Source organism: Sus scrofa, chromosome 16 (genome assembly GCF_000003025.6).
Source record: "Sus scrofa isolate TJ Tabasco breed Duroc chromosome 16, Sscrofa11.1, whole genome shotgun sequence".
NCBI lineage: Eukaryota > Metazoa > Chordata > Mammalia > Artiodactyla > Suidae > Sus > Sus scrofa.
The window spans coordinates 68,758,904-68,786,794 of NC_010458.4; the positions used below are offsets into that span (position 1 = coordinate 68,758,904).

At 47.8% G+C, this 27,891-nt stretch overlaps 1 protein-coding gene across 5 annotated transcripts in view; it reads right to left on the reverse strand.

Annotated features, from left to right (window-relative positions):
• Positions 1–27,891, reverse strand: part of GALNT10 (polypeptide N-acetylgalactosaminyltransferase 10) — a 308,767-nt gene that overhangs the window by 34,911 nt on the left and 245,965 nt on the right. For all 5 annotated transcript variants that reach the window (XM_021076942.1, XM_021076943.1, XM_021076946.1 and 2 more), the window contains 3 exons: positions 11,483–11,668; positions 7,193–7,376; positions 538–655 (listed from right to left, as the gene is read on the reverse strand). In XM_021076942.1, coding sequence (XP_020932601.1) covers positions 538–655; positions 7,193–7,376; positions 11,483–11,668 — 488 coding nt within the window. The remainder of the gene's footprint in view (positions 1–537; positions 656–7,192; positions 7,377–11,482; positions 11,669–27,891) is intronic.

The window sequence follows — 27,891 nt, forward strand, 5'->3', positions numbered from 1 at the left end:
CGTGGAGTTGGGATTAGAACTCCAGCTCTTAGGTCCTGGTGTCTCTATATCAAACTCCAGCAGTGACAGATACAAATGGAAAACCTGGGAGGGGTGGCCTGGAACCACTAGGGACAGGGAGGCCTCTGTGAGGCCAGGGGACCCTCTCACGCAGGACTTCCTCAGGCCTCCGTGTCTTGTTCGGCCTTCCTGGTTTCTCTTGCCCTCTGCTGGCTTGCTGGGTGTCTCAGTGGAAGACACATCATCTTTATTGGAAGAGAGGCCTGTCTTTTCCAACACTGTCATCTTAGAAGGGACAAACTAAGGCACACACCAGCCAGAGCCATGGCTGAGGCCTGCTTTTGGCAGCCTGAGGACACCACTCCACCCACAACACACCGTAAGCAGTGGCCAGTGGCTCCTGACTTGTTCGCCTGAGGAGCAGAAGGGCTGCAGAACCTGAAGCCTCCAGGGTCTCTCCAGGCTCAGACACACACCAAGCAGGCAGCCTGCTGGGCAGGGGCCAAGGACAAGGGGGCTTCCCGAGAGCAGGCTCACCTTGAATGAGATTTCATACTGCTCCCCGCCCCAGATCTCCAAGCCTGGGTCGTACCCGCCCAGCTCCCAGAACCACTTCCGGTCCACAGCAAACAGTCCACCGGCCATCACAGGAGACCTGCAGGAAGAAGAACGTAGTGAGAAGACGGGATATCCTGGGCCTGTGATCCTCCTGCTCGTGGATACTGCTACTTCCCCAGAGCTGATGACCCCGCTGCTCTGGGAACACAGCCCATGTGTCCAGCAGGGAATCCAAAGCCCGTCTTGGTGGGGGCCCTGGCCTTCTTCTTTCTTACCTATGTTTTAACCAAAGGACCCCAAATTCCTCCACATGGTTAACACCTAAGAATACTTGTGAAATGACTTTGCTGTATACTTGACACTAACACAGCATTGTAAGTCAACTATGCTCCAACAAAATGTATAAAGAAAACACTTGTGAAATGAAATCATGGTGCTTTTTCCCTGTGGGCCATGTAGCAGCACCATATATTATATATATATATATATATATCTTCAGTCCTCACATTTGGTTAAATGGTCTGCATCAGGTCTTTCTAAGCCTGTTTAGGCTGTAGAATGTCTTAGACAGATGAAAACATGTATAGCTTCCTGGCCTGACCCCAGACCTATGAAGCAATCTCCAGGGATGGAGTTTGGGATACTGTTTTCAGATAAGATCCTTTGATGATTCTTACTCTGTCAGCCCATCATGGACATTTTATCTGCTGCAAGTTCATAGAAGCCACAGTCACTGTTCTTCCTTATTTTTTTTTTTTTTTCGGTCTTTTTGCCTTTTCTAGGGCTGCTCCCGAGGCATAGGGAGGTTCCCAGGCTAGGGGTCCAATTGGAGTTGTAGCCGCCGGCCTACACCACAGCCACAGCAATGCAGGATCCAAGCCAAGTCCATAACCTATACCACAGCTCACGGCAAAACCAGATTCTTAACCCACTTAGCAAGGCCAGGAATGGAAACTACAACCTCATGGCTCCTAGTCGGATTTGTTAACCACTGAGCCATGATGGGAACTCCTGTTCTTTTGTTTTTTTCAGAGCATCACCCAAGGCATGTGGAAGTTCCCAGGTTAGGGGTCAATCCAGAGCTACAGCTGCTGGCCTACACCACAGCCACAGCCACAAGGGATCCAAGCTATGTCTGCAACCTGTACCATAGCTCACGGCAATACCAGATCCTTAACCCACTGATCAAGGCCAGGGATCGAACCCGAGTCCTCATGGATCCTAGTCGGGTTCGTTAACCCCTGAGCCACGAAGGGAACTCCCACAGTCACCATTCTTTCAGTTAAATTGGAATAAGATTAACTCCATGCATTCATTCCCTCATTAGCTTGTTCATCGAGTGCCAACTGAGAAGCAGATGCTGGAAGAACCTGGAGGTAAGTCAGGGTCAGACCAAATCTTTAGGGAATGCCAATGTCGTGAGGCAGCCACCTCAGGACAGAAGGATCTAGAAAACAGGTGGGGCATAATGAGGCCTCTAGGAAGTGCAGCCTGCACTACAGGAAAGGAGGGAGCGTCTGCCTCTAGGTTTGGGGGTGAGGAGGAAGGCTGGGGCAAGAGTCAAGGAAGGATGCTCAGAGGTGTGGCATTCAAGGTGGGTGTGGGCAAAGTGGGAGCTGGGGGTGGGGGTAGGCACCTGGGAGGAGAAAGCATGAGCGCAGGCGCATAGATGATAAATCAAGGGGTGTGACTGCCCAAGTTCCCCAAGGTGCCTCCCACGGGGCCAGCACCTGGGAGGGGCCAGCAGCGTTTGCTGTGTGAAAAATCTCTCGGAGTGGCTGTGGCCTTGTCTGGCTCTACTGGGAAACTCCAAACCCTCAAAGAAAAACCACTCCAGCAGTAGGCTCCACAGCCCCTCTGGCCTCAGGAACCGCACATACTTGTGGGAAGTGGACTGATTTGGAAAGAACTCTGTTAACCTGAGAGGCTTCCTGCAGCAGATAAGCCTGGGGTGCCTTTAGCAAGAGAGTCCCTTGATCACCCTTGACTGAGGGCTTCAGTGGCCAGGAGCTGTACTGAACTAATTGATTACTAAAATAAATTTACTCCTCACGCTGACCTCATGATTCTTTTTTGGTCTCTTTAGGGCCACACCTACAGCATATGGAGGTTCCCAGGCCAGGGGTTGAATTGGAGCTGTAGCTGCTGGCCTATGTCACAGTCACACAACTTGGGGTCCAATTCGAGCCTGTAACCTACACCACAGCTCACGGCAACAGAGATCCTTAACTCACTGAGTGAGGCCAGGGATCGAACTTGTGTCCTCATGGATCCTAGTCGGGTTCATTAACCACTGAGCCACAACAGGAACTCCTCGTGATTATCTTTACCCCGTTTTATGCACATAGAAACACCAGAGTATGTATGGGTGCCCCGTTCAAGGCTTCTCACCTGCTGAGCAGCACCACTGAGATGTGAATCTCTATTCTATGCCGAGCCACACCCCACTCGGCCACAGTATACTATCCCTCCTCCCGCCCCCCCATCACGAAGGAACAATCTGGAAGCAGGTGATGAGTGAAAAGGACAAGGGATCAGAAACAGGGAAACCCGCACTCTAACCCATGACCTGGGATGAAGAGTTTAACCCAGAACCTGGTGCTGTCCAGTACTGAGCCACTGGCCACACGTGGCTACTGACATTAGACACATAGCCGGTCTGAATGGAAGATGCTGGCAGTGTGAGATCCACACCGGATTTCTCAGACTTAATAAGAAGAGGATAGAAAAGCTCTCATTAATACTTTCAAAGTGCTGTCTACATGTTAAAATGAGATTATTTTAGATATACTAGGCTAAACAAAATATATTACTAAAATGAATTTTATCTGCTTCTCTTTACTTTTTTTTTTAGTGTGGACATAAATAATTTTTTTGGGGGGGGAGAGGGGGCTGCATCTGTGGCATGCAGAATTTCCTAGGCCAGGGAATGAATCCAAGCCACAGTAGTGACAACACCGGAACCTAAACTGCGAGACCACCAGGGAACTTGAGGAAATTTAAAAGTACATATGTGTGTGGCATTACATTTCTACAGGCCAGCACTGGTTTACCCTCCCTGAGCATGTTTCCCCACAGCTTGACGTGTGGCTACACTTCCTAGCTCACAATGCTAGTATAGTTTTGAAAGTATCCAGTACTAAAGGAAAATCAGGTGTTATTAGCACCAACTTTCCTCTGTCTTATGAAGGTTGTGGGCTTTGGAGTTTTTCCAGCTGGATGGAACGCGTGGAGGAGCAGAAAGCGGTTCTGACTCGCTGCTTCAGGGGAGATCAAACCTGAGACTGCATGAGATCAGCCTAAGCCGTGGATACCAGCCGTCGGGCATCCTGGATGTTCCAGGCTTTGCCTCCAGAGGGCGGCCTCTCCGCCAGCCTGGACTGTTTTCTGCTGTGATCAACTGTAATAGTAACAATTCTGAGCCTCTAGTGTGTGCCACTCGTCTTGCCAACACTCTCTCCGGCTCTCACAAAGCCCTGTTAGTAGCCTCCTTTTCACATGGAGAAGTTTGAAATTCAGAAATGCTAGGTTCTCCACAAGGGCATGTAGTCAGTAAGTGGACGAGTGCGATTCAGTCTGGCCACCAAAGCCCGTGTCTCTCACCTATCATGACACAGCGCTGTGCCTGCAGTGTGCCCACTCGCTGGGCACAAAACAACCAGGACCTCTTGGTGGCCTCTTCCTGGGGTTTTGTCTTGGGTGCAATGCAGAAGAGAGATTCATGGAAGGAATCCAAGGGTACAACAAAGGGTGGAGTGTCCCTTGGGAAGCATCTGGGTCAGTGGCTCTTCACCTGGTCGCACATCGGCTTCATCTGGGAGCTGATGCCTGGATCCCCACCCTGAGACTGGTGTAACTGGATTTGGGGGCAGCCTGGGTTGCTGTTCTTTCCCTTTTTAAATTAAATTAATGAATTGTCTTTTTGCGCCTGTGGCATATGGAGGTTCCCAGGCTAGGGGCTGAATCAGAGCTATAGCCGATAGCCATACCACAGCCACACCACAGCCACAGCAATGCTACAACTGATAGCCTACACCACAGCCACAGCAACACTGGACACCCAACCCATCGAGTGAGGCCACAGAACAAAGCCACATCCTCATGGATACTAGTCAGATTTGTGACCTCTGAGCCACGAGAGGAACCCCCATTCTTCCTCTTCTTTTTTTTTAAAATCAACTCCTCAGGTGATGCTAACATGAGGCCAGGGTTGAGAGCCTCTGCTCTTGGGCTGGGCCAACCCCTTTAAAATCCAGATGAGACGATGGAGGCTCCAGACGAAACGAGCTGGGCCTCTGCTCTGACCTGCACCCACCTTTCCATCCTGCAGTGAGGAGGATGAAGAGGCCAAGACCCATCCCCAGGTACCTTTCAAATCAAGGGCCTATGAGTCAGTTTAGGGCAAAGATACAAACCAGAAAAGGGTGTCCTGGTTACCCTGAAAATTCCATTTTCTGGTGCAGCCCACTTGACCTCAGCCTCTGTTATGTGTCACCTTGGGCCAGGGTCCTTTCCTCTCTGAACCACAGAGTCCCCATCGGTCAAGTGGAGAGAATTCCACTTACCCCCCAGGGCACATTGTGAGGATCATGGCACAAAAATCTCAGCTGGAATTGCTCTGCCAAGTCAAGCTGAAGGTCAGTTACTCCTGTTATTCGTCTTCCCCAAGAATTCGGGGCAACTGGGGGCTGCCTCAGAGGGACCTGGCTGCATGATGTGGTCCAACGGTAGTGTCTGACCATGTTTAGGATACAGGAGGTCAGGACAAGAACACAGCCTGCTGAGGAAGCAGAGGGACTCCACTCACACCCTCCACTCTCAGCTCGTGCTGCCCTATTTCCTCAAACAAGCTCACCTCTTCCTACCTCTGAGCCTTCCCTGGGGCCCACAGTGTTAGGGGCTCCCCCCAGGAACTCCGGGGGGCACCACGCTCATGAAGATGGCTGAGCTGCCATCAGCCCCCTTCCTCAGACAGGGAGAGCGAGGCAGGAGCAGCTGGGCTTCACTGGGGCTAAGCTGTGGAAAGGCAGGTGTGGTGGACAGAACGATGGCTTCCCAAGGAGGCAAAAGTCCGAATTCCTGAGACCTGTGAATACGCTGCCTTACACAGCAAAGGGCCTTTGCTAATGTGATCAAGTTAAGGATCCTGAGATGGGGAGACTATCCTGGAGTAATCACAGGGCTGCTAACAAGTGAAGGAGGAGGAGGAGGAGGAGACGTGATGACTAAACCAAGAGACAGGGAGAAAGATGGGGGAGGGAGGTGCAGGGGGATGGGGGGGAGGAGGGAGCAGACAGGAGGAGGGAGCGGGAGAGGGAGGAGGGGAAGACGGGACCACATTGTGTTGCTGGCTTTGAAAATGGAGGGAGCCGAGAGCCAAAGAACATGAGCAGCCGAAAGAGGCAAGGAAATAGATTTCCTTCCTAGAATGTCCAGAGGAAGCACAACCCAGCTGACACTGGGTGACTGCGATTTAGCCCAGTAAGACTTTTGCAGACTTCTGTACTCCAGTACTTTAAGAGAATAAATATGTGTGTGTGTGTGTGTGTGTGTGTGTGTGTGTGTGTGTGAGAGTGAGTGTGTGTTTTGGCTATGCCTGCGGCATGTGCAAGTTCCCAGGCCAGGGATCGAATCCGTGCCATAGCAGTGACCTGGGCTACAGTAGTGACATCGCCAGATCCTTAACCTGCTGCACCACAAAGGAACCCCAAATTGTGTTGTTTTAATAAGTCAGTCAAGCTTGTGGTAATTTATTACTGCCAGCAATAGCTAGGAAATGGATCAGGAACCTAATACAGCAGGAGAGGCTGGACTTTGTACTTTGGATCTTTCTGCATCTCTGGCAGGAGAGCTGGACTGGCTTATTCAATGGCTGTAGGAGAAAAGCTCCTTCTGGAGCTTGGGATATCAGAGAGGGACCGGCTCTACTTCTGGCTTAGCCCTATGCCCCCAGGAAAGCCCCTCCCCGTCCTGGGGCCTCAGTCTCCTCATCTGCAAGGGTTGGAGTCCATTACCTGAAGGTTCCAACCAGCTCTCACATTCTAGGATGCTATGGGTCCAGTCCACACGGCCCCACACTTCAACTGTGGGACTAGCTGTTATTTCCCTAATACTTCCAAGAAGGTATGACTACAGGATGGCCAAAGTTGGCTCCAGAGGCAGACAGACCTGTGTGGCATCGAGCCTTTGCCATTCAGAGCTGGGTGACCTGGACAGGCTGCTTAACCTCCTGGAGCCTTGGTGTCTGCACTAGGAAACCATGGATAGTGATTGAGGGTAAAACAGGGTCAGTGTGTAGTGTGCTCAGCACTGTGCCTGGCACGTAGGAAATACACAATAAATGGTGGGGACGCTGACAAAGATGATGAGGATGATGAAGAGGATTACAACTGGTACAAGGCTGGCCCCGCGGCTGGCAGGCCTTGGTGCACAAGGAAGAGGAGATCAGCTGGGTGGTCCAGGAGCCAAGGCTCCATGCCAAGTTGGGAGGGGCTGTGCTTCTGGTTGGGGACATCTGCCCCGGCCCCTCTGCAATGGACTTTTGGGGGAGGTGGCAATCCTGAGTTGTGTGTGTGTTGGGGAGGGGTCACTGGCTCAGCCACGGGGACCGGCCTGGGTCACTCCTTGTACTTACTCAAACGGGTCGCTGGGGTCAGCTTTCTGCAGTTCCGGGGGGATCGGGATCCGCTTGTAGTACATCTCCCAGTCAAAGGCGCCCCGCATGGCATCCCCGGCCTGTGTTTCGTATCGAAAGTCATCGTGGTCAATCACATCAATCATCGGGCACACGATGGTCTTGCGGTTCCGAGCGATGCGGTCTGCAGAAGCCAAGAGATGCCCATTAGGGAGGCCAGACGGGGGAGCAGCTCTGTGCTTGACACTGCTCTGCAAGTTACTCACATTTTTAACATGTTCCCTGGGTGATTCCTCTCAACACTCAAGTTTGAGAGTCCAGAAGGAAGAAAGAGCACAAGTTTCAACCGAGATGGACCAGGACTGCCAGGAACAACCTGCCATCCATGGGGAGTGAGGATGTCCCCCAGCCCCAGCGTTTTCCTCTGTGAAATGGGGAGAAGCAGCTCTGGCTGCAGGAGTACTGGGTACAGTCATTTCCAAAGGTGCTGAGCACAGGGGCCTGGCGTGCTCAGCACTGCTGTGGAAGGAGATTCATTTCCTTCTTGGCCGGGTTCTGCCAGGCTCCCTGTTCTGAGTCCTGAACTTGATTTGTGGTCCAGAAGCCAGATCCCTCAGCATTTGTCCCTTAAGGCAGACCACCTGTCCCTGAAGCTCCCCAACACTCCTGGCTGCTCTCAGAGGACAAATGGTCCTTGCAAGAGAGACCATCTCACTTTTATCAACTGTCAGAACTGCTAAGGAGCCCATGGACGACTCCATGAGCTCGTCAGGGCTGGAGGTGTGGAAGATGGGTCTGGTGGACCTCTGCCCTGCAAAGATGCTACAGGTAAGGTGATTCAAGATGGCAAACATTGGAGTTCCCATCGTGGCGCAGTGGTTAACGAATCCGACTAGGAACCATGAGGTTGCGGGTTCGGTCCCTGCCCTTGCTCAGTGGGTTAACGATCTGGCATTGCCGTGAGCTATGGTGTAGGTTGCAGACGCGGCTTGGATCCTGCGTTGCTGTGGCTCTGGCGTAGGCCGGCGGCTACAGCTCCGATTAGACTCCTAGCCTGGGAACCTCCATATGCCGTGGGAGCGGCCCAAGAAATGGCAAAAAAAAAAAAAAAAAAAAAAAAAGATGGCAAACATGTGCCTTAACCTACATGGCTCTGCGTTCCTTTCAAGCCAGGGAGAGACTGACTCTATAAAATAAAATTCACTCTCCGCCCTTCAGTGTGCCTCCTGCCGGAGAGCCCTGACTATAGCCAGTTAGCACCAGTGACTGGGGGCAGATGGTCTGCCACGAGGGGCAGGTAGGCTGTGCTGGGTGCCTGGCTGCTTGGGCCGGGAGTCAGGTTCAAGGCTTGGAAGGGAAGCCTGGTAGGGCCACTGTAGGCTGGCAGCTACCTAGGGCCCAGGCTTCATCAAGCTACAGCAGACTTTTCTTCCAGGAGAGAAAGCAGCACTTTGGCGTTTTTCTAAACTGTAAGACAGAATCCATAGGTGGGCCACACGATTGTGTTTGCGATAAAGCACAAAAGAATACAGACCGTCAGGGTGCTTTCTAGGTGCTGAGGGACAAGTACTGTCTTGGGAATGAAACATGCTTTAGTCACACTGCAGTAGTGTGTGCATTTGTGCACAGGACTGACACGTCCAGCATATTTCTGACTGTGGCACATGGTCCAAAAAGTTTGAGAAATGCTGCCTTGGTCCCCAAGTGTCAGCAGGGCCACCAATGCCGGAAGCACCCAGGGTGTGTTAAAATCCCCTAGGGCCACCCCGCCCCAGGCCCACTGACTTAGGATCTCTGGTGTAGAGCCTGGACCTGCAGTGTGGAAAGGCTCCCTAGGGATTCTTGAGGAAGCTGAAGAATCTCCCCAGGGAAAGATCTAGAGAAGGGCCTCCCTTCCTACTTATTCATGGGCACAAGGGGGACTTCACCAGGGACGTGGTGCCGTGTTGGACGCTGGCCGAATGCAGGAGGCAGTACTCCACAGTGCTGTGCTGCCTTGGAGACAAAACGCCCAGGTTCCCACCCTGGTTTTGTCACCTACTACTAGTATAACCTTGGGAAAGGTTATCTGATGCCTCTAAACCTTGGCTTCCCGGCCGACAAAATGGAGGAGATGGCATCTCTTGTGTGGGTCTCTGTGAAGACAGAGTGGGACAGTGAGCCTAGACGCTCAGCCCAGCCCTGAGCATGCAGCCATCCCTCGGCCGACATTCTCGGTGCCCAGGACTGCTGGAAGCAGCTCAGAAGCAGGGGCTGTAAGGCTGAGAGTTGCCCTTACTCTCTCTGCCCTGCAGTTACCTTATCTGCAACATGTGGATAATGACGCCTGGCCTGTCTGCTTAAGCACGGAACTGTCACATTCAAATGAGGCTGTGGCCTAAGAAGCTAAGGGACTGGCAGAGCTGTGATGATGATGATGATGCGGTGAGAGAAATGATGAAAATGACGATCAACAGTGGCTTCCTTTGTGGGGGCTGTACCCCTCTCAGGCTCAGAAACGCCTAGTCTCCAAAGAAGGCAGGGTGAGCCATGTGTGGAGGTGTTTGTGGCTTCAGAGACATAAGCCATGATGGGCTTGGTCAGCTGCTCACATTAGTGGGCACGAGCTCTTCAATCGACACCACTGGTTCATATGACTATTGGCAAAAGGCGGAAAAAAAAAAAAGAGGAAGAATGTTTCTTCCATGTACGCCTGCAGATTATGAAAATTACCCTCATATATTTCCATAGAAACAGAGTTAAGGCTATTAGACGACAAGCTCAGCTTCGTGCTCCACCACTTCATCCTCTTTATGAGTCACTCAATGACCCACCGAATGGGATGTTCCTTCAGGACTATAAATTAGGCGATTTAGAGTGAGCTTTTTTCCCTTTTTTCTTTCAGTGATGAGAGGCAGATGCAGATCTCTTGGTTTAATCAAATAAGGAGTTTACCAGAAAATCTAGGTTATGGATTTTACCAGAAAATCTATATTTTCCTAACCCAGTGGGATCCCAGGCCCTTGGGATCAGAAGGCATATAATTCTGACATTCCATGCTGATCTGTGTTAGGAGGCACATTTGCTAGGTTATCCCATTCAACTGTGTGGGTTTTGCTCTCGGTCCTCACTTCCGGTGAGGCAGCCCAATCGGTGCCCCCCAAAGTGGAGTCCCTGCACCAGCGGCACCGACATCACCTGGGTGCTATTAGGAAGGCAGCTCCTCAGGCGCCACCCTGAGAATCGCAAACTCTGGAGTGGGCCCAGCACTCTGTGTCTTAACACCTCTTCTGACACAGGCTTAAGTCTGCCCTAAACCTGAGTCCTCTCTGTTCCCTGAGCTTTCCGTCGCGGAGAGCGTACCCAGCCACCTCTGAGGCGTTCACTGTTCTCTCTGCACTGACAGATCTTTCCTAGTCTGCCTCCTTCCGTGCCCCTCACCTGACTCCGGGCCTGACAGGACATTTCCTCTTTTTTTTTTTTTTTTTTTAGGACATTTCCTCTTTGATGTCCACCTGTCGGCAGCCGCTCACTGCCTTCCTCAAACTGAACACCTCAGGATGCAGACCTGGTTTTCATCCAGCCACGAGACCCTCACTGCCTGGCATCCAGTCCTCATGTCTCCTTTCTGTGCACAGGGCCACGTGCGTGACTCCTGGATCATGCTGCCCGCAGTCCAAAGCCCTTCCCTAATAGCTGTGAGAAACTCTCTGAAGAGAAAACGAATTCAGGGAGGCAGCGTGGAGTCCTGGAAGCGGATAGACTTTGGAGCCAGACAGGTGGTGTTTGACACTTACGGCCCAAGGGAACAAGCGAGTCACTCAATCTCTCTGAACTTCAGTTTCTTCTACTATGAAAGGGGACACTTCAGCCTGGCACGGTTTTGTGAGGATTAGAGATAAAGCTTACAACCTTCCTGGCTCCCGTAGCAGTGCAGTGAATGATAACTGTGCTAAGCTGGTATGATGATGTCGCCTACAATTTGGCTCTCAGCAGTAGGCAGCCTTGGCTTGCGTTCCAGTAACACTGAAGTAACCTGGGGGAAGCAATCATGTCACTAGACACTAGTGTGCCTTATGACATTGAACAAGTCACTTCCCCTCTCTGTGTCTCAGCTTCCTTTTCTGTGATGAAGGGACAGGAGTGAATGGATTTTTAAGGTCGCTTGGATCACTCTCGAAGACCTGACCCCCTCGTGGCGCCTGGCATTGTGCTGCGTGCGTCTCGAGCAGGCCAGGGAAGCCTTGTGATGCCTTCCTGCAAAAGGCTGGGGCCAGTGGCCGCCGGCCTCACCTTGGGAGCCTCCCTTACCGAGCAAGGGGGGGAGCCAGTTGACATTGGCTTCACAGTGTGAGTCCAAGAATGTGATGACATCCCCAGTTGCTGCTGAGGCCCCCAGCATCCTGGTCCTTATCAGCCCTTCCCGTTTCTTGGTTCGGAGAATCCTCACGTTGGGGAACAGGGCCATGTAGTCTTCGAGTGGCTTCTTCAGGTGCTCTGTGAGGGAGAGAGAAGGGGACAGATGGACAGAGGGGTAAGAACAGCTGCCGGGCCATCATTCTTGCACCGCTGCCCCCCCTCCTTACACGCACACTTCACGGTGGAGACAGGGCTTTCTGGTACCCTGCCTCACTGGACCTTTCAGATATGGCCAAGAAGGGCAGGTGTCACCACCTGCATACTGCACATGAGGAAACTAAAATTTAAAGAGGTCCAGTGTTAGTACACAGAGAGAGGGCTTCTACAGGAAGGAGGTGGAAGCTGTGGTTTATGCCTGGTTGAGACCCATTCCCTAATTTTCTAGCAAAAATATTTTGATTTTTCTTTGGAAAATTCCCCCTCCCCTTCTCAGTCCATCAGACTTGGTGGGCCTGACCCCATCTCTTGGTTCCAAGAGGCAGGGGCATGTGGCTTGGGCTTGACCAGTCAGGTCACTCCATTCCTTGGCTATGGTGATTGGCTCAGGGATGGCCACATGACCCGAGTTGGTCCAAACAATGAATCCGGAGAACTTTTTCTCAAAACTATTGAAAAATGAGGCCCTTTCTTCTTTAGAGGTGATAGGCTGGCTGGCCATAAGTCTGGAGCTACTCGTGAGATGATGATAGCAAAATGAGATGATGAAAGGTAGAGGAGGATCTGCTGAGACTGAAGTGGAGGTGTAAAAAGAGAAGGAAGAGGTGTTACTCTGAAAAGATTTTGATTCCCCAGACCCTGCTGTGCCCGCAGCAGACAGACTCCAAGATGTTCTTATTCCAACCAATTCCTCCTTTAATTTATTCTATTGCAGGCTGGCCTCTGTTCCATGCCTGGAAAAGCTGTGGTAAGTAAATCTCAAAGACAGTCTCTTTCTACTAAAAGTGCCAGCCTTAACATTGGTGTCTCTTGATTTTAAACAGGGTTAGGGCCCTTTATGAAAGATCTAGTATGGCTACCAAAAACTCCTACAGTTTATATCATACTTAATGGTAAAAAATTGAATGCTTTTCTCCTATGATCAGGAGAAAGCCTATACATTTTTTTCACCATGTCACTATTGTTCTAAAATTCCTGCCAGTGCATCTGGTAAGACAAAAATAAATACATAAATAAATAAATAAAAGGCATAAAGATTGAAAAGGGAAAGGTAGCAGTGTTTTTTAATTGTAGATGACATGATTTTTTTTAACACAGAATATCTTAAGAAATCTACAAAGAAACTAGAACTAACAGGTAAACTTAGCAAGATTTCAGGATACAGGTCAGCATTTAAAAATCAACTGTAGGAGTTCCCGTCGTGGCGCAGTGGTTAACAAATCCGACTAGGAACCATGAGGTTGCGGGTTCGGTCCCTGCCCTTGCTCAGTGGGTTAACGATCCGGCGTTGCCGTGAGCTGTGGTGTAGGTCACAGACGCGGCTCGGATCCAGCATTGCTGTGGCTCTGGCATAGGCTGGCGGCTACAGCTCAGATTCAACCCCTAGCCTGGGAACCTCCATATGCCACGGGAGCGGCCCAAGAAATGGCCAAAAAAAAAAAAAAAAAAAAAAATCAACTGTAATGCTACACACTAGCAAATAAGAAAGCAATTGGAAAATGCAATTAAAAATGGTAAAAATACCATCTACAATTTAATAACAGAAGTATAAAATGTATAAAAGTATAAAATGTAAAACACCCTTGAAAGAAATACACAAAATAAATGGAAAAATAGTCTATGTTCGTGAATTGGATGATTTAATGGTGTTAAGATGGCAATACCTCCTATGTTGATCTACATATTTGATGTGATTAAAATCAAAACCGGCTTCTTTGCAGAAATTGACAATTGACAAGCAGATCCTAAAATTTATGGAAATGCAAGGGATCAAGGGATCCAGAATAGCTAAAAAAAACTTTTGATTACTTATATATGAAAGCTCATAGCAACACTATTCACAATAGCTAAATGGTGAAAATAACCCAAATTTCCATCACCTCATAAACAGATAAATGAATATGGACTATACCCCTACAATGGAATATTAGTTGGCCAAAAAAGAAATGAAATACTGACACATGCCACAATGTGGATGAACCTAGAAAGCATGATATTAAGCAGAAGATAGAAGACACAAAAGGTCGCATGCGCTATCATTCCATTTGTGTGAAATTCTAGAATAGATGAATCCACAGGGACAGAAAGCATATCAGCGATTATTATGAACTGGGGGGAGAAGAATGGGGAGTGACTACTTAATAATTATGAGGCTAACTTTTGGGGTGGTAAAAATATTTTGAAACTAGATAATGGTGATTTTTGCATAATATTATGAATGTATGAAATACCAATGAATCCTATACTTTAAGAGAGTATTATATATTTTAACATGATTAACTTTATGTTATGTGAATTTTACCTCAATTTTTTACAAAGGCTAAAGGATATGAATAGGCACTTCTCCAAAGAAGATATACACTTGGCCAACAAACACATGAAAAAATGCTCAACATCATTCGTCACCAGGGATATAAAATCAAAACCACAGTGAGATACTATTTCACATCCACGAGGATGGCTATACTGAAAAAGTCAGGTAATAACAAGTGCTGACAAGGATATGGAAAATCAAGAATTCTCATATACTATTGGTGAGAATGTAAAATGGTGCAGCCACTTTGGAAAATAGTCTGGCAGTTTTTCAAACAGCGGAATGCAGTTACCATATAACCCTGCAATTCTACTCCTAGGTTTATATTCAAGAGAAATGAAAATATATGTCCACACAAAAACTTGCATACTATGGTTCCTAGCAGCAGTGTTCACAGTATCCCCAAATTGAAAATCACATCATCCATATGTCCATCAACTGACAAATGGATAAAAATGTAATATACCCATAAAGTGGAAATACTTTTCAGTAATAAAAAAGAATGACAGACTGCAATAATATGGATGAGCCTTTAAAATAGTATGCTGGGTTAAAGAAATCAGACACATAAGACTAGACATTATATGATTATATTTACATGAAATTTTCAGAAAGGCAAAACTAGAGGCAGAAAGGAAATCAGTGGTTTCCTCGAGCTGGGATGGGCATGGGGATTGACTGCAAACATGCAGAAGGGAACTTTTCAGAGTGATGGAAATGTTCTAAAACTGGATTATGGTGACAGTTTTATAACTATATAATTCAGTCAAAAACGCAGACTTAAAATGGGTGATTTTTATGATATATAAATTACACCTCAGTAAGTTGCTAAATTCTTTAAAAAAAAAAAGAAAAAGAAAAAATCAATTGTGTTTCAATATCCTGGCAAAGAACAATTGGAAAGTACAATAAAAACAGCATTTACAATAGCCTCATTGAGGTAAAGACCCAAATAAATGGAGAGAGAAATCATATGTGCAGATTGGAAGACTCAATATTATTAAGAGTCAATCTTCCTCAAATTGAACTACTGATTTAATATAATTCTAATAAAATCATAGCTAACCTTTTAAAACCAACAACTTGACTCTAAGATTTATATGGAAATGAAAGGACTTAGAATAATCAAAACAACCTTGAAAAAGAAGAACAAAGTTGGAGGACTTACACTGATTTCAAAACTTATTATAAAGCTAAAATAATCAAAACAGTGTGGTATTGGCAAAGAACAAACATAAGGGAGTAAAGAACAGAAAAGAGCAGTCAGAAGTGGACCCACATAGATACTGCCGACTGATTTTTGACAAAGGTACCAAGGCAGTTCAATGAGGAACTAAAAGAATTTTCAACACATGTGCTAGGATAACTGGATAAACATATGAAAAAACATGAACTCAATCCCTACCTCATATCATACAGCCCAAATAAATTCAGATAGATCACAGACTTAAAGGCTAGAACTATAAAGCTTCTTGAAAGCATAGGACAGCTTTGTGAACTTGGGAGAGAAATAGATTTCTAACCCGTAAAAGTGCTAATCCATATTTAAAAATGAGACATTAGGCTTGATTAGAATGAAGAATGCTCATTATAAATAAAGAGCAAATAAAGACTGCTCTTTAAGAACTTGCTCATGAAAAGACACCAGTAAGAAAACGACAAAGCATGCAGTATTCTGGGAGAAAATATTCACAATACACATATCTGACAAAGAATGTGTATCTAGAACTTACAAAGAATTCTGATGAAGTCAATAATTAAAAGAGAACCAATTAAAAATGGGCACAAAACTTGAAAACACATTTCACAAGAGGATTGATACAGAAATGGCCAATAAGCACATGAAAAGGTGTTGTGCAAATTCAAAGCAAGAGATACCAGTCACTACACATCCCTCAGAAAGGCAAAAATTAAAAACAGGGACAGGGAGCTCCGGTCCTGGCTCAGCGGTTAATGAACCTGGCTAACATCTATGAAGACGCGAGTTCGATCACTAGACTCACTGAATGGGTTAAGGACCAGCGTTGATGAGCTGTGGCGTGGGTCGCAGACCGTGGCTTGGATTCCGCATCGCTGTGGCTGTGGTGTACGCTGGCAGCTGTAGCTCTGACTCAGCCTCTAGCCTGGGAACCTCCACATGCCGTAGGTGGGGCTCTAAGAAGACAAAAGGGAAAATAAATAAATAAATAAATAAACAAACAAACAAACGAACAGGGGCAATTCACGTAGTGGGGAAGAAATGAGTGCGAGGCGAAACCCTCACTCATTGCTGGAAAGAGTACACAGTGGAACAGACACTTTGGAAAGCTGTTTGATTTCTTCTTATAAAGATAAACACACAACTATCCTACGCTCGGCAATTCCACTACTAGGTTTGCACCCAAGAGAAGTAAAAGCATACACCCACATATTTAGCCAAAGAATGAAAACATGAATTAAAAAGATATCTGTACCCCTAGGTTCATCAAAGAATGATTTATAATAGCCAAGATATGGAAATAACCAAAGTGCCCACTGACAAATGAATAGATAAAGAATATGTGACACACACACACACACACACACTCCCTGGAAAACACAAAAGGAATAAAAAAGAAAGAAGTCCTACCATTTGCAACAACATGGATGGACCTTGAAGGTATTACATTAAACAATATAAGTCAGACAAAGACAAACGCAGCACGAGTTCACTCATATGCATAATCCGAAGGAAAAAAAAAAAAACCCAAATAAATGAACATAAAGAAAACAAGCACATGCGGATTACAGCCGAGTGGTGACCAGAGGGGAAGGAGAGTGGGGCGAAGGCGAAATGAGGAAAGGAAATCAACCGTATGGTGACGGACGGTAACTAAAGTTTGGTGGCGAGCACATTGTAGTGTATACCGAAGCTGAAATACAAGGTACACAAGAGGAGTTCCCGCTATGGCATAATGGGATCAGCAACATCTTGGGAGCACTGGGTCATGGGCTTAATACCTGGCCTGGCATAGTGGGTTAAAGATCTGGCATTGATGCTGTTCCAGCTTAGGCTGTGACTGCGGCTCAGATCTGATCCCTGGCTCGGAAACTCTATAAGCTGCGTGGCAGCCAAAGATGACAAAAAAAAAAAAAAAAAAAAAAAGGCAATATACACACGAAACTTGTATAATGTTATAAATTAGTGTTACCTCAATTAAAAAAATACAAGCACAAAAAGAATAACACTGTTTCATACTAGTTTATTCATAATAGCCCCAGACTAGAATCAACCTAACTGTCCACCAGCAGGGGAAGAGGTAAACAGAGTGTGGTAGCCACACCACAGATTCCTACACAGCAATAAAAAAAAAACATTTTGGTACATCCAACCACATGGATGAATTTCAAAACTATTTCGTCAGACCAAAGAAGCCAGACACACAAAAAATTTAGTGTATTGTTTCATCTGAAGTTCATCAACAGCCAGAATATTCTATGATGACAGAATTAGGAACAGCGTTTGCCCTTGGGTGTGGGGACTAATTAGAGAGAGCACCAGGGAACTTTCCAGGGAGAGGCAATTCCTTAATCTTGATTGGGGTGATGGCTTCCCAGGTACATACATTTGTTAAACCTTATGGAATTTTATACTTACATTTTTCACTGTTTGTAACTTCAACGTCCATAAAAAAAAAAAATACTTGTCAAAGCACACTCTTCCTCTCTCTCAGCTGGGAAAGGAGAAGTGTAGTAAAGTGTCACTGACCAGGAATCAGGAAAAAACTGGGCCGTACTCGCACCTCTGGCACAGTGAGCCCATCAGTGAATTCCTCTGGGCCACAGTGCTTCTCTGAATCAGGGTCTGGATCAGAAGGTCTTCAGGGGCCCTGGGCCAGGCCTCTCAGAAGTCCAGGTAAGACATGACCAGAGCTGCTGGGCTCTCTGCCCTTGCCAGCCCCTGGGGTGATGGATCACCCTCCCTAACCCAATTCCTGAATCCTGCTCTGAATTCACTCCATCAGGAGTTAGAGCTGGAAGGGCCCTCCTAATCAGGGGGCATGGCCGAATCACCTGGTGAGCTAGCATCCTCCCGGGTGGCTGTGGTTCACTAGACTGACGGCAGCATTAGCATCTTTGGATTTACTTGACCCACAGCTAATTTTAATGCACAGGAGCAGGCCTGGAAACCACAGGAGCAGTTCAGTCTCTTCATTTTACAGATAGAAAGCTGAGGTCCAGAGAAGGGAAGGGCACACCTCTGGTGCAGAGCTAACAGAGTCGGGGTCCCCTGCTTGATCCAGAGCCTAATAAACTGTTTATGTTTCTAACCCTGTATAGAAATGAACCATTTTCATTGATAAAGCAGACTATGACTCACAAAAGGAGCTTCACCTATTTTATCTCCCTTAATTCATATAATCATATTCTGCATTATGGTTCTACCCATTTTTTTGTTTGTTTGCTTTTTAGGGCCACACCTGCAGCATATGGAAGTTCCCAGGCTAGGGGTCTAATCAGAGTTGCAGCTACCCACACCACAGCCATAGCAAAACCAGATCTGAGTCGAGTCTCCGACCTACACTATAGCTCACAGCAACATCGGATCCTTAACCCACTGATCAGGCCAGGGATCAAACCTGCAACCTCATGGATACTAGTCGGGTCCATTACCACTGAGCCACAACAGAGACTCTCCTCATTTGACAGATAATAAAACTGATGCGAGAGTTCCCATGTGGCACAGCAGTAACGAACCTGACTAGCATCCATGACGATGAGGGTTCAATCCCTGGCCTCATTCAGTGGGCTGAGGATCCAGTGTTGCCATGAGCTGTGGTGTAGGTCACATCCATGGCTTGGATTCTGAGTTGCTGCGGTATAGGTCGGCAGGTGCAGCTCCAATTGGACCCCTAGCCTGGGAATTTCCATATGCCGCAGGTGCAGCCCTAAAAAGACAGACAGACAGACAGACAGACAGAAAGAAAGAAAAAGAAAGAAAGAAAACTGATGCTCAGAGAAGCTAAGAAACTTGCCTGAGGTCGTACAGCCAGTAAATTGCCAGGTTCTCTGCAGAAACCCGAGGCGTTCCCCTCTCTCGTGGTGTTTTCCCAACCTCTCATAATCATATACCACAGGCACAATTTTTGCCACATCCACCTACCTTAGTACAATTAACTTAAGGATTTTTTTTAATCAACTCAATTTTTTTAAATTAAAATTTTTATTTAGCCAATTTATTTAAAAGGAAACGTTAAACATCATAAATGGAAAATCAGTACCATTTGTGAAAAAGAACCCAAACAAATACAAGAACGTTACTATTAGGCTTGAGCAGATCCTCCTGCCTCCGTGACTGGGAGCTTAACGTCTGCCTCTCCCTTTGTCAGAAGGGAAATAGGGGAAACCAGCCGAGACTTCCCGTCTGAGCTCATCAGGAGAAACAAGAGAGCAGGAGAGAGAAAGCCTTCTCTCCCCATGAGTCCACACTACTTCATGCAATCTTTGAGCCACATGGGATCACGTCAGGTACCACTTAGAATCACTTCCATGCTGGCACAGCGAAGGAAACACTGCTCCAGACACGAGTGTCCAGGAACTTCTGAGAGGGGAGGTGTGTTTTGTGTCGGGTTGTCTGGCCTTGGCAAGTCAGTACGATTAAAAGATATACAGAGCAAGGGTCACCTCCCTATACAGCCCGAGGCTGGAAGGCTGAAAAATACCCCAGGTGGCTGCCTCGCTTGCTCTCAAAGATGAATTCGGCCTCCTCTGCCCTTCCCCTTGCCTCTTTGGAACACTGGCTCTGTAGAGAGCAGAAATCAATTTGCCCTAATTGAGGGACGAACTCTTTCCAAAAGAGACTTTCTTGGGCAGTGAGACAAGATAGCAAGAGGTATGATCATGCCCCGGATAGGCTGCTGTTCAGGCAGGAATACTATTTCAAAAATACGAAAAGGAACATTCAGGAGTCATCGTCTGTGACCAGCGCATCTTCTTGGCTGGATTCAACTGGTAGGTCATTAACACAAGGATGAGATAATCTCCTTTACCACAGACCACTACTCCCATCAGAGGGCGAAATACCGCCTCGTCCGGCTCTAATCACCGAGGGTCCAGCTCAGGCAGAGCCCTGTCGCTAAATCACCCCAAACGCAGATGGTCGCAGTCATTACAGATGGGCCAATTAAGGCCTTTTGACAGCTTGTGGGCAAGTCGGCACAATTATTTAGGGGCAATTATGCTCCTCCTGTCCTTATTGGAAAGAACACTCACACAAAAATCAGGACTGTTGCCTTATTTTACGACACCGTCTTCTTGGATGAGGACATTCCATAAAGTCACAGAATTTCAGAGCTGGACGGGACTTTAGAGAGAGATGATGATGGTTATGATGATGGCAACCACAGGGAGCAATTTCTGAGCCCTGCTCACACACGAGCTCCCTACTTTATCTGCATCATCTCTGTCGTCTATGACACCACTGCTAATGGGGTGTTAAAGCCCTGTTTTATTGAAAAAGACACCAAGAGGCTCAGAGCAGATGCCTAAGGAACACAGTTTACAAATGATGGGGCCAACATCTAAAACTCATCTCTGCTCGCCTGTACAAGAGCAAGCTCTTCCAACTGCACCAGACCCTGGCCTCACTTCTGTCAGTTCCTCCATTCTTCCACCCAAAGAGGAAAGGTGAGGGCCAGAAGTCCCTGGATTTGCCCACAATCATACAGTGAGTCTGTGACACAGCTTTTTCCATGCTGGAATTTCCCCCAGCTTCCTAAGCCCTAGGACAGGGATGGCAAACACAAAGTCACGAAAGTGCCTGCAAGCGCCTGTGCGATGGGTTTGTATTGGATACCCTAAGCAGGGTTAAGAAAGACTCTGAGGCTATACCCTGGCTCTAAGTGCCAGGGCTGAGATGTCTGCCCTGAAGACCAGCAAGGGCCACAGAGGCAGCATTCCCATTCCAGGGGCTGCTCTGATTGTACAGCAATGCAGAACTGCTTTTGCCCCACCCCCCCGCCCCAATTCCATGATGAGGCAGAGTCTTCCAACAAGGGGTGGGGTGGATTCTGAAGGTGAGCCCCCATCAGTGTAAGGCTTTTAAAGCAGGTGTTGGAAGAGCTCCTATCAGATCGCTCACAGCTGGATGCCGTGCCCCGCCCACACCACTTCAGCATTTTGTTCTGTCTGCCCAACTCCCAGCTGCCAGCACCTGCTGCTGCCTGGGGTTCTGTGTCCACGTGGTGGACCTCAAGTCAGGACCGCAGTGTGTGTGGATGACCACCCCAGCTTCCTCACCCCTCAGGTGGAAAAGCCCTGAGCGTGTGCCCTGTGCTGGCTCCCAGGACTCCCCACTACAGTGTCCATCACAGGCACCCTTCCTGGCTGCCTCTTCTTACTTCCCTACTCTCTTGCTGGTCTTTCCTGAAATCTCCTTTCAAAGGAACTACCTGTACCCAAATCCTGTCTTAGGATCAGGAAACGTAACCAAGACAGATTCCAAGCAGCAGGTATGAGTTAGAGGATCTGCAAGGCTGAGTGTAGGATCCCTGGAAGCTGATGGTGACGACATGGGATCAGCAACACCATGATTTTTGGGACCGTTATTTCTGTAAGTAATGGTCACTACATGTTTAATACGCACCCTCCAGGCATTTACTCATCGAATTTCCACAAACACTCCAAGAGGCAGGCTGTGGTTACTGTCCCTGTTTTACTGATGAGGAAACCGGGGCACCAAGAGGCTTGGTAACTTCGCCAAGGTCGCAGCGTAAGTGGCAGGTATCAGATTTAAACCCAGGCAGCCTGACTCCAGAGTCTGTAACCTTCTTTGTTAACTCTTCTTCTTCTTCTTTTTTAATAATTTAAAATCATTCAACCAGATTTAGGAGTTCTCTTGTGGTGCAGTGGGTCTTTAGGATTCAGTGCTATCACTGCAGAGGCTGTGGTTGCTGCTGTGGTTTGATACTTGGTCCTGGAACTTCCACAGGCCTTGGGTGTGGTTTTAAAAAGTTTAAAAAAGCAGAATAATGAAGCTCCGAGGACCCATAAATCAGCTTCAGAAGCTGTCACCCCCTGGCCTCTCTTGTTTCATCCTTGCCCCTGCCCCTGGATGACACTGGCGCTGATGGTGCCCGTTCTTTTTTCTTTTAAGGGCCACACCTTATGGACGTTCACATAGAAGTTCCCAGGCTACAGGTCTAATTGGAGCTACAGCTGCCTGCCTACAACACAGTACATGGCAAAGCCAAATCCAAGCCACATCTGTGATCTACACCACAGCTTGTGGCAGCACCAGATCCTTAACTCACTGAGCGAGGCCAGGGATCGAACGCACATTCTCATGGATACTAGTCGGATTCTTAACCCACTGAGCCATGGTGGAAACTCCTGGAGTCTGTTCTAGTATCCACCACGCTATTAGAGGGGAAAAGCCAAGGGATCATTGGAAGGATGTCACAGCTTCCGCTGGACTAGCTGTCTCTCTCCCAAGAACACTCCCAGTGAATTACCCCAATGCTGGGCACACAGTATCTTCTCAGGAACTACTTAATTATCTCACTGGACTTCCCCCAAAGCCACTGCAAGGAGGGCAGGCAGGTATCATCAGTTCTGGTGTGACGGGAGAGGAAATCGAGGCTCAGAAAAGGGAAGGCCTTGCCCCAAACCTCCCAGCCGCTGAGGTCTGAGTGAGGACCAGAATGCAGGGCCTGCGCATCCTAGGTCCTCCCTGTGTCTCCCACCTGAGATACACACCCTTCCCTGGGAAGCGCAGCCTGAAGGGGCCCAGGACTCTGAGAGTGGTTCTCTCTGGTGGGCTGTGGCATGAGGAGCTGCACTTGGAGGAGCTGCTGAGAGCTCAACTGTGTCTCCCGGCAAAAAGATATGCTGAAGCCCTGACTCCTAGTACCTGGGAGTGTGACTTTACTTGGCAGGTGTGTATTTGTGACCTTACTTGGAAAGAGCGGCTTTACAGGTGTAATCAAGTTGAGATGAGGTCATAGTGGTTTGGGGTGGGCCCTAATGGCTGGTAACCTTCATAGGAAGAAGGACATCCGGACACACAAGGAGAAGGCCATGTGATCCCAGAGGCAGAGACTGGAACACCAAGCATTGCTGGCAATGCCAGAAGCTAGGGAGAGGTGAGGAAGAACCCTTTCCCAGAGCCTGCAGGGAGAGCACGGCCCCGTCCACGGCTCAATCTCGGACTTCTAGCCTCCACGACTGTGAGAGATTTAAGTTCTCGTGTTTTAAGCCACCCTTTGTGGTGCCTTGTTATGGCAGCCTGAGGACACTGGGACAGAAGGGTGAGGTTCTCACACACTGGCATCGAAAGAGTGACACAGCAAGAACATGGCCCAGGACCAGGCCACTGCTGTCCCTTGTCTGGACCACTACAGTCTGCGGAAAAGCCAAAGTAGCCAGGACTGCTGTTCCCGCATCCACTCTGTCTCTCCTTAGTCCAGTCCAGGTGGTCTCTAAAAAGTGAAGTGGATTGTACCTTGGCACATTTCCACTCTTTTGCTTAAAACACTTCCAGGGCTCCTGCTGGCTCTTGGAAGCTTTGCTCAGTGGCAGAACCGTAGCCAGTGAGGTTTCTCTGGGGCAAGAGTATTGCTGATTGGCAACTTTTTCCAGTGGCTCTCGGAAGAAGGTCCAAAATCCTTCCCAAGAATGACAGGCAGGGTTTGGCTGGTCCCACCCCCTCTCAGTCTCACCTGCCCCTTCCTTTCTTACTGTCCGAACCAGGTCATCCTCTTTCTGGTGTCCAAGGCCCCATGATGACCTCGTCTGCCTCAGAGTCTAGGTCCACGTTGTCTTCCTGCCTAGACTGCCGAGGGCACGTATCTCCCTGGTTAACTCCTGCTCATCCTTCAGACCTTGGTTCACACTTGAACTCCTCACTAAAGCCTTTCCTGCCCTCCCAGACCAGAGCAGGTCCTAGGACGGATGGTCACAGAGCCCCAGAGCCCTGCAACTCATCTTTCATGCCGCTCAGCTTAGGTCATGGGTCCATATCGGTGGGATTACTTACACTGTCTCTCTCCACTCTAAGCTGCAGGAGAGAGAACTCCTTGACTGCTCTGCTCGCCAGAGCATCCTCTGAGCCCAGCGCAGGGCCAGAGGCTTCTGCAAATCCCTCCTGAATCCCCATGCTTTCCTCCTCCATTGTTTCATTTGATTTGATTTGATTTGATTTCCCTGTGAAGAAAGCAGGTCACGGTTCGTCATCCTCATTTCAAGATGAGGAAAGTCAAGTTCAGAAGACGTTTCTGGTCCAAGGTTACACGGTCAGCCAGGTAAGTGGTAAAGACGGGACTCAAATCTAATTCAGTTTGTTCAGAAATCTTGGCTCTATTGCTGTGTGCAATCAAATTAATTCCCAGAGAATTCCAGAGTTTCAATCTCTAGCGGCATCGAGACTCACAGAAACACCTGCTGAGGAGTACCAAAAATAAAGGTGCTTTGTGTGTCCTGAGCGCTGGCAGGACACACATGTGGGAGAGGGCTCCACGGATGGGACTGTGAGGGGGAGGAGGAGAGGGAGGAGAAAAGGAAGGAGGAATTACGCTAGAAGGCCTTTTTCATTCTCCCTGGACGGAGGTCCTCTTAAAACTCATTCTAAGGCATAACAGATACTTCCGATGTGTGTTTTTGAAAAAAATAACCATTTCTTCCTCTCTTCCCTCCTCTTCCTCTCCTGTTTCTTGACAATAGCCTTATTGAGATATAATCCACATACCACACAATCCACTCATTTAAACAGCATACAATTCCATGTCAATGGGCCATTTCTTCCACTATTCAAAGTAACAAACCAGTCATCCCTTAGTGAAGCCCTTTCTGCCAGGAAGAATTCCGTTCAGTTTAATCAAGAAAGCATTTACCTCATTCCTGCTGTGTGTCAAGAATTCTGCTCAGCACATTCTTCTCTGCTGATCTAGCATGGTGGCTTTCAAAGTGTGATCCCCTGACCAGCTTCAACAGTGTCATCTGGGAACGTATTAGAGATGCCAATTCTTAAGCCTCACTGCAGACTTACTGAGTCAGATGACTGGGGTCTGTGGATCTGGAATTTAACAAGCTGCCCAAGTGATTGTGCTGCGTGTCAGTGTTTGAGAGACACTGATCTAACGGAATGTAGACCGTGCACTCCGAAATAAACTTAGGCGATTACGATCATACAGTCACCCTGTGTCTGTGGGTTGAGCATCTGCGGATGCAACCAAACATGGATTGAAGATATTCAGAAAAAAGGAGTTCCTGCGTGGCTCCACGGGTAAAGGACTCGACACAGTGTCTATGAGGATGCAGGTTTGAGCCCTGAACTCATTCAGTGGATTAAGGACCTGGTGTTGCTACAAGCTATGGCATAGGTCACAGCTAATGTTGCCGTGGCTGTTGTGTAGGTCTTAGTTGCAGCTCCAGTCTGACCCCTGGCCCAGGAACTTCCATATGCCATAAGTGTAGCCATAAAAATAAAATAAAATAATAATAATAAAAAGAAATAAAATATACCAGGGAAAAATCCAGGAAGTTCCAAAAAGTAAAATTTGAATTTGCTGTGTGCTGGCAACTATTTACACAGCATTACATTGTGTTAGGTATTATAAGCGATCTTGAGATTTAAAGTATTTGGATGTGTGTAGGTTACATGCGAACACTACACCATGTTATTTGAGGGACTTGAGCAGCCATGGATTTTGGTATCTGTGAGGGCAGTGGGGTGGAGCTGGTCCTCGAACCAGAATCCAAGGATACTGAGGGATGACTATACCAGGGTCTGTAAAAGATCGGGAATACAATCCTATGTTTCCTGCTAGAATAACAGAAAACTAAAGCTCTCCAAGGAATCCAAAACTATTTCCTGGCCGGAGCAAAACCGTGAAGGGGGTGGTGCTGGCCGAGGGCCGTCCGTCCATCCCTCCTCCTCACACTGAGTGGTCCCGGCCTGGCCTGGCTTCCCCTCCCCTCCCTCCCCCACCCCTCCTCTCACCTTCCAGTGAGAAAGGAATCTGACAAATGAATGCACCTCCTGAGAGGCTCACAGCAAGGCTTCTCAAACCACCTAAGAACCCCAAGGAAAGTGGTTTTCACACACATGCTGGGCAGATTCTGACTCCCCATGTCAGGGAACATTGGCTTCAAACCTTGTGAAGAAAAGGACCCAAAATGAGGAATACATTTTATACCACGACCTGGTGCACATGCACACAACTGAAATACAGGGTGTGATGCACTTGGTGGTGGGTTTTTGTTGTTGATGTTGTTTTCCTATTCTATCCTCTTGTATTTCATTTCTGTTAAAAAGCTGGTCACGACCCCAGGATTTCATGACTCTCCAATAAGCCTACCATGGTCTGAAAAACCATGGCCCAGGGCAGAGTCTGGAACCTACAGTGTTTAAAAAAAGACGTTCCACTTAACCCTGAGGCCCTCGGCCATGGCCCCCAACCCCAGGCTAGTGCTCTACAAGACCTAGTGGTTGTTATTGGTTTTATTATTGGACTTCTGAGAATGTATATAAATGTACTCAGAGTCCAGGTCTATAAGCAGGACTATTACTGTACCGATTACCTTGACACGTCATTACTAGAATTCCTGTGTGTTGATCTGAGATATTATAGCACAGAGGTGGAGAAAGTCATTAATCCCAAATGGCCAATTTCCTTCTTCCAAAAACTTCAGAGAGCATATTTTAGGTATCTTTCTTTCACCAGAAGAACTTCCAGGAAGATGTGTGTATCAGGGTTTTTACATCTAAGGGTGTACTGTCTCCAGCTGGAAAAGAGCAAGGACATACCACATTTGAGGGAACCGGGCCTAAATCCTGTAGCAAAAGCCAACATAACTCTAACATCTGGCTCTTCTTTTTTTTTTTTTTTTTTGGCTGCACTCATGGCATAAAGAAGTTCCTGGGCCAGGGATCAAATCTGAGTTAAGGCTGCGACCTACTCCACAGCTGCAACAATGTCAGATCCTTAACCCACTGTGCTATAGGGGTAGCTCCTGGCTGACTCACCTTCTGATTCAGGGATTTCAACCCTATCCTACTCAGTGTCCTTTTATGTGACAGTTGTTTCGTATGGTCCCCTCTAATATCCTAAAATAAATACACTGGGGGAAATTCTACATAATGCCCCAACTGTGATATAAAGAATAATAAAATAACATGTTTTTCAATACAGAAATGCTTGGAATGGCTACAAGGAGACAGAGAAGTAGTCAAATGCATATAATTACAAGTATCTTATCCTGAGCACAGAGTTCGCCTTACAGAGCAGCACAGGTACGTGGGTCGGCAACGCAGGTACCATTGCAGCACTGGGGCTGATGTAATTTCCCAGAACGCTGAGCAACTTGTGGTGGAGTTCCAGCCCCCACAAGGACAACCTTCCCTTGACATACATGTACCACTGGAAAGTCGGCACTGAGGCACTCCTGGGGAGGGGAGGGAGCTCACTCTCGGGAGGATACTGCACGTGTCCTGAGTGGTAGCTGGCACCAGGGGAGGAGAAGCTGGGTGAGATGTATCTGCGTGTGTTCCAGTAACAAAATTTATTTCTTGGGGGGGGGAACCTTTGGGAGGAATTGAGGGGAGCCAGTAAGGCTGGGCATTGCATGGAGGGAAGAGTGAGAGCGAAGGGCCCCAGGTGTGTGATCCAGAGGCCATAGGAGAAAAGGGATGTCTGGGGAGAGTTGTAAGCGGGTTGCTCTGGAGTCCGTAATGAAAACTCCTCCTTTGCCTCTTCCTTCAAGTGTTCGGTGAAGTCTAAGGCCCTCCCTGATACTTCTGTGCACACGGACTCTTCTCCATTCAGGCTGCAAACAGAGTGAGTCCCTGAGCAGAAGCCAGGAGCTAACAAGGAAG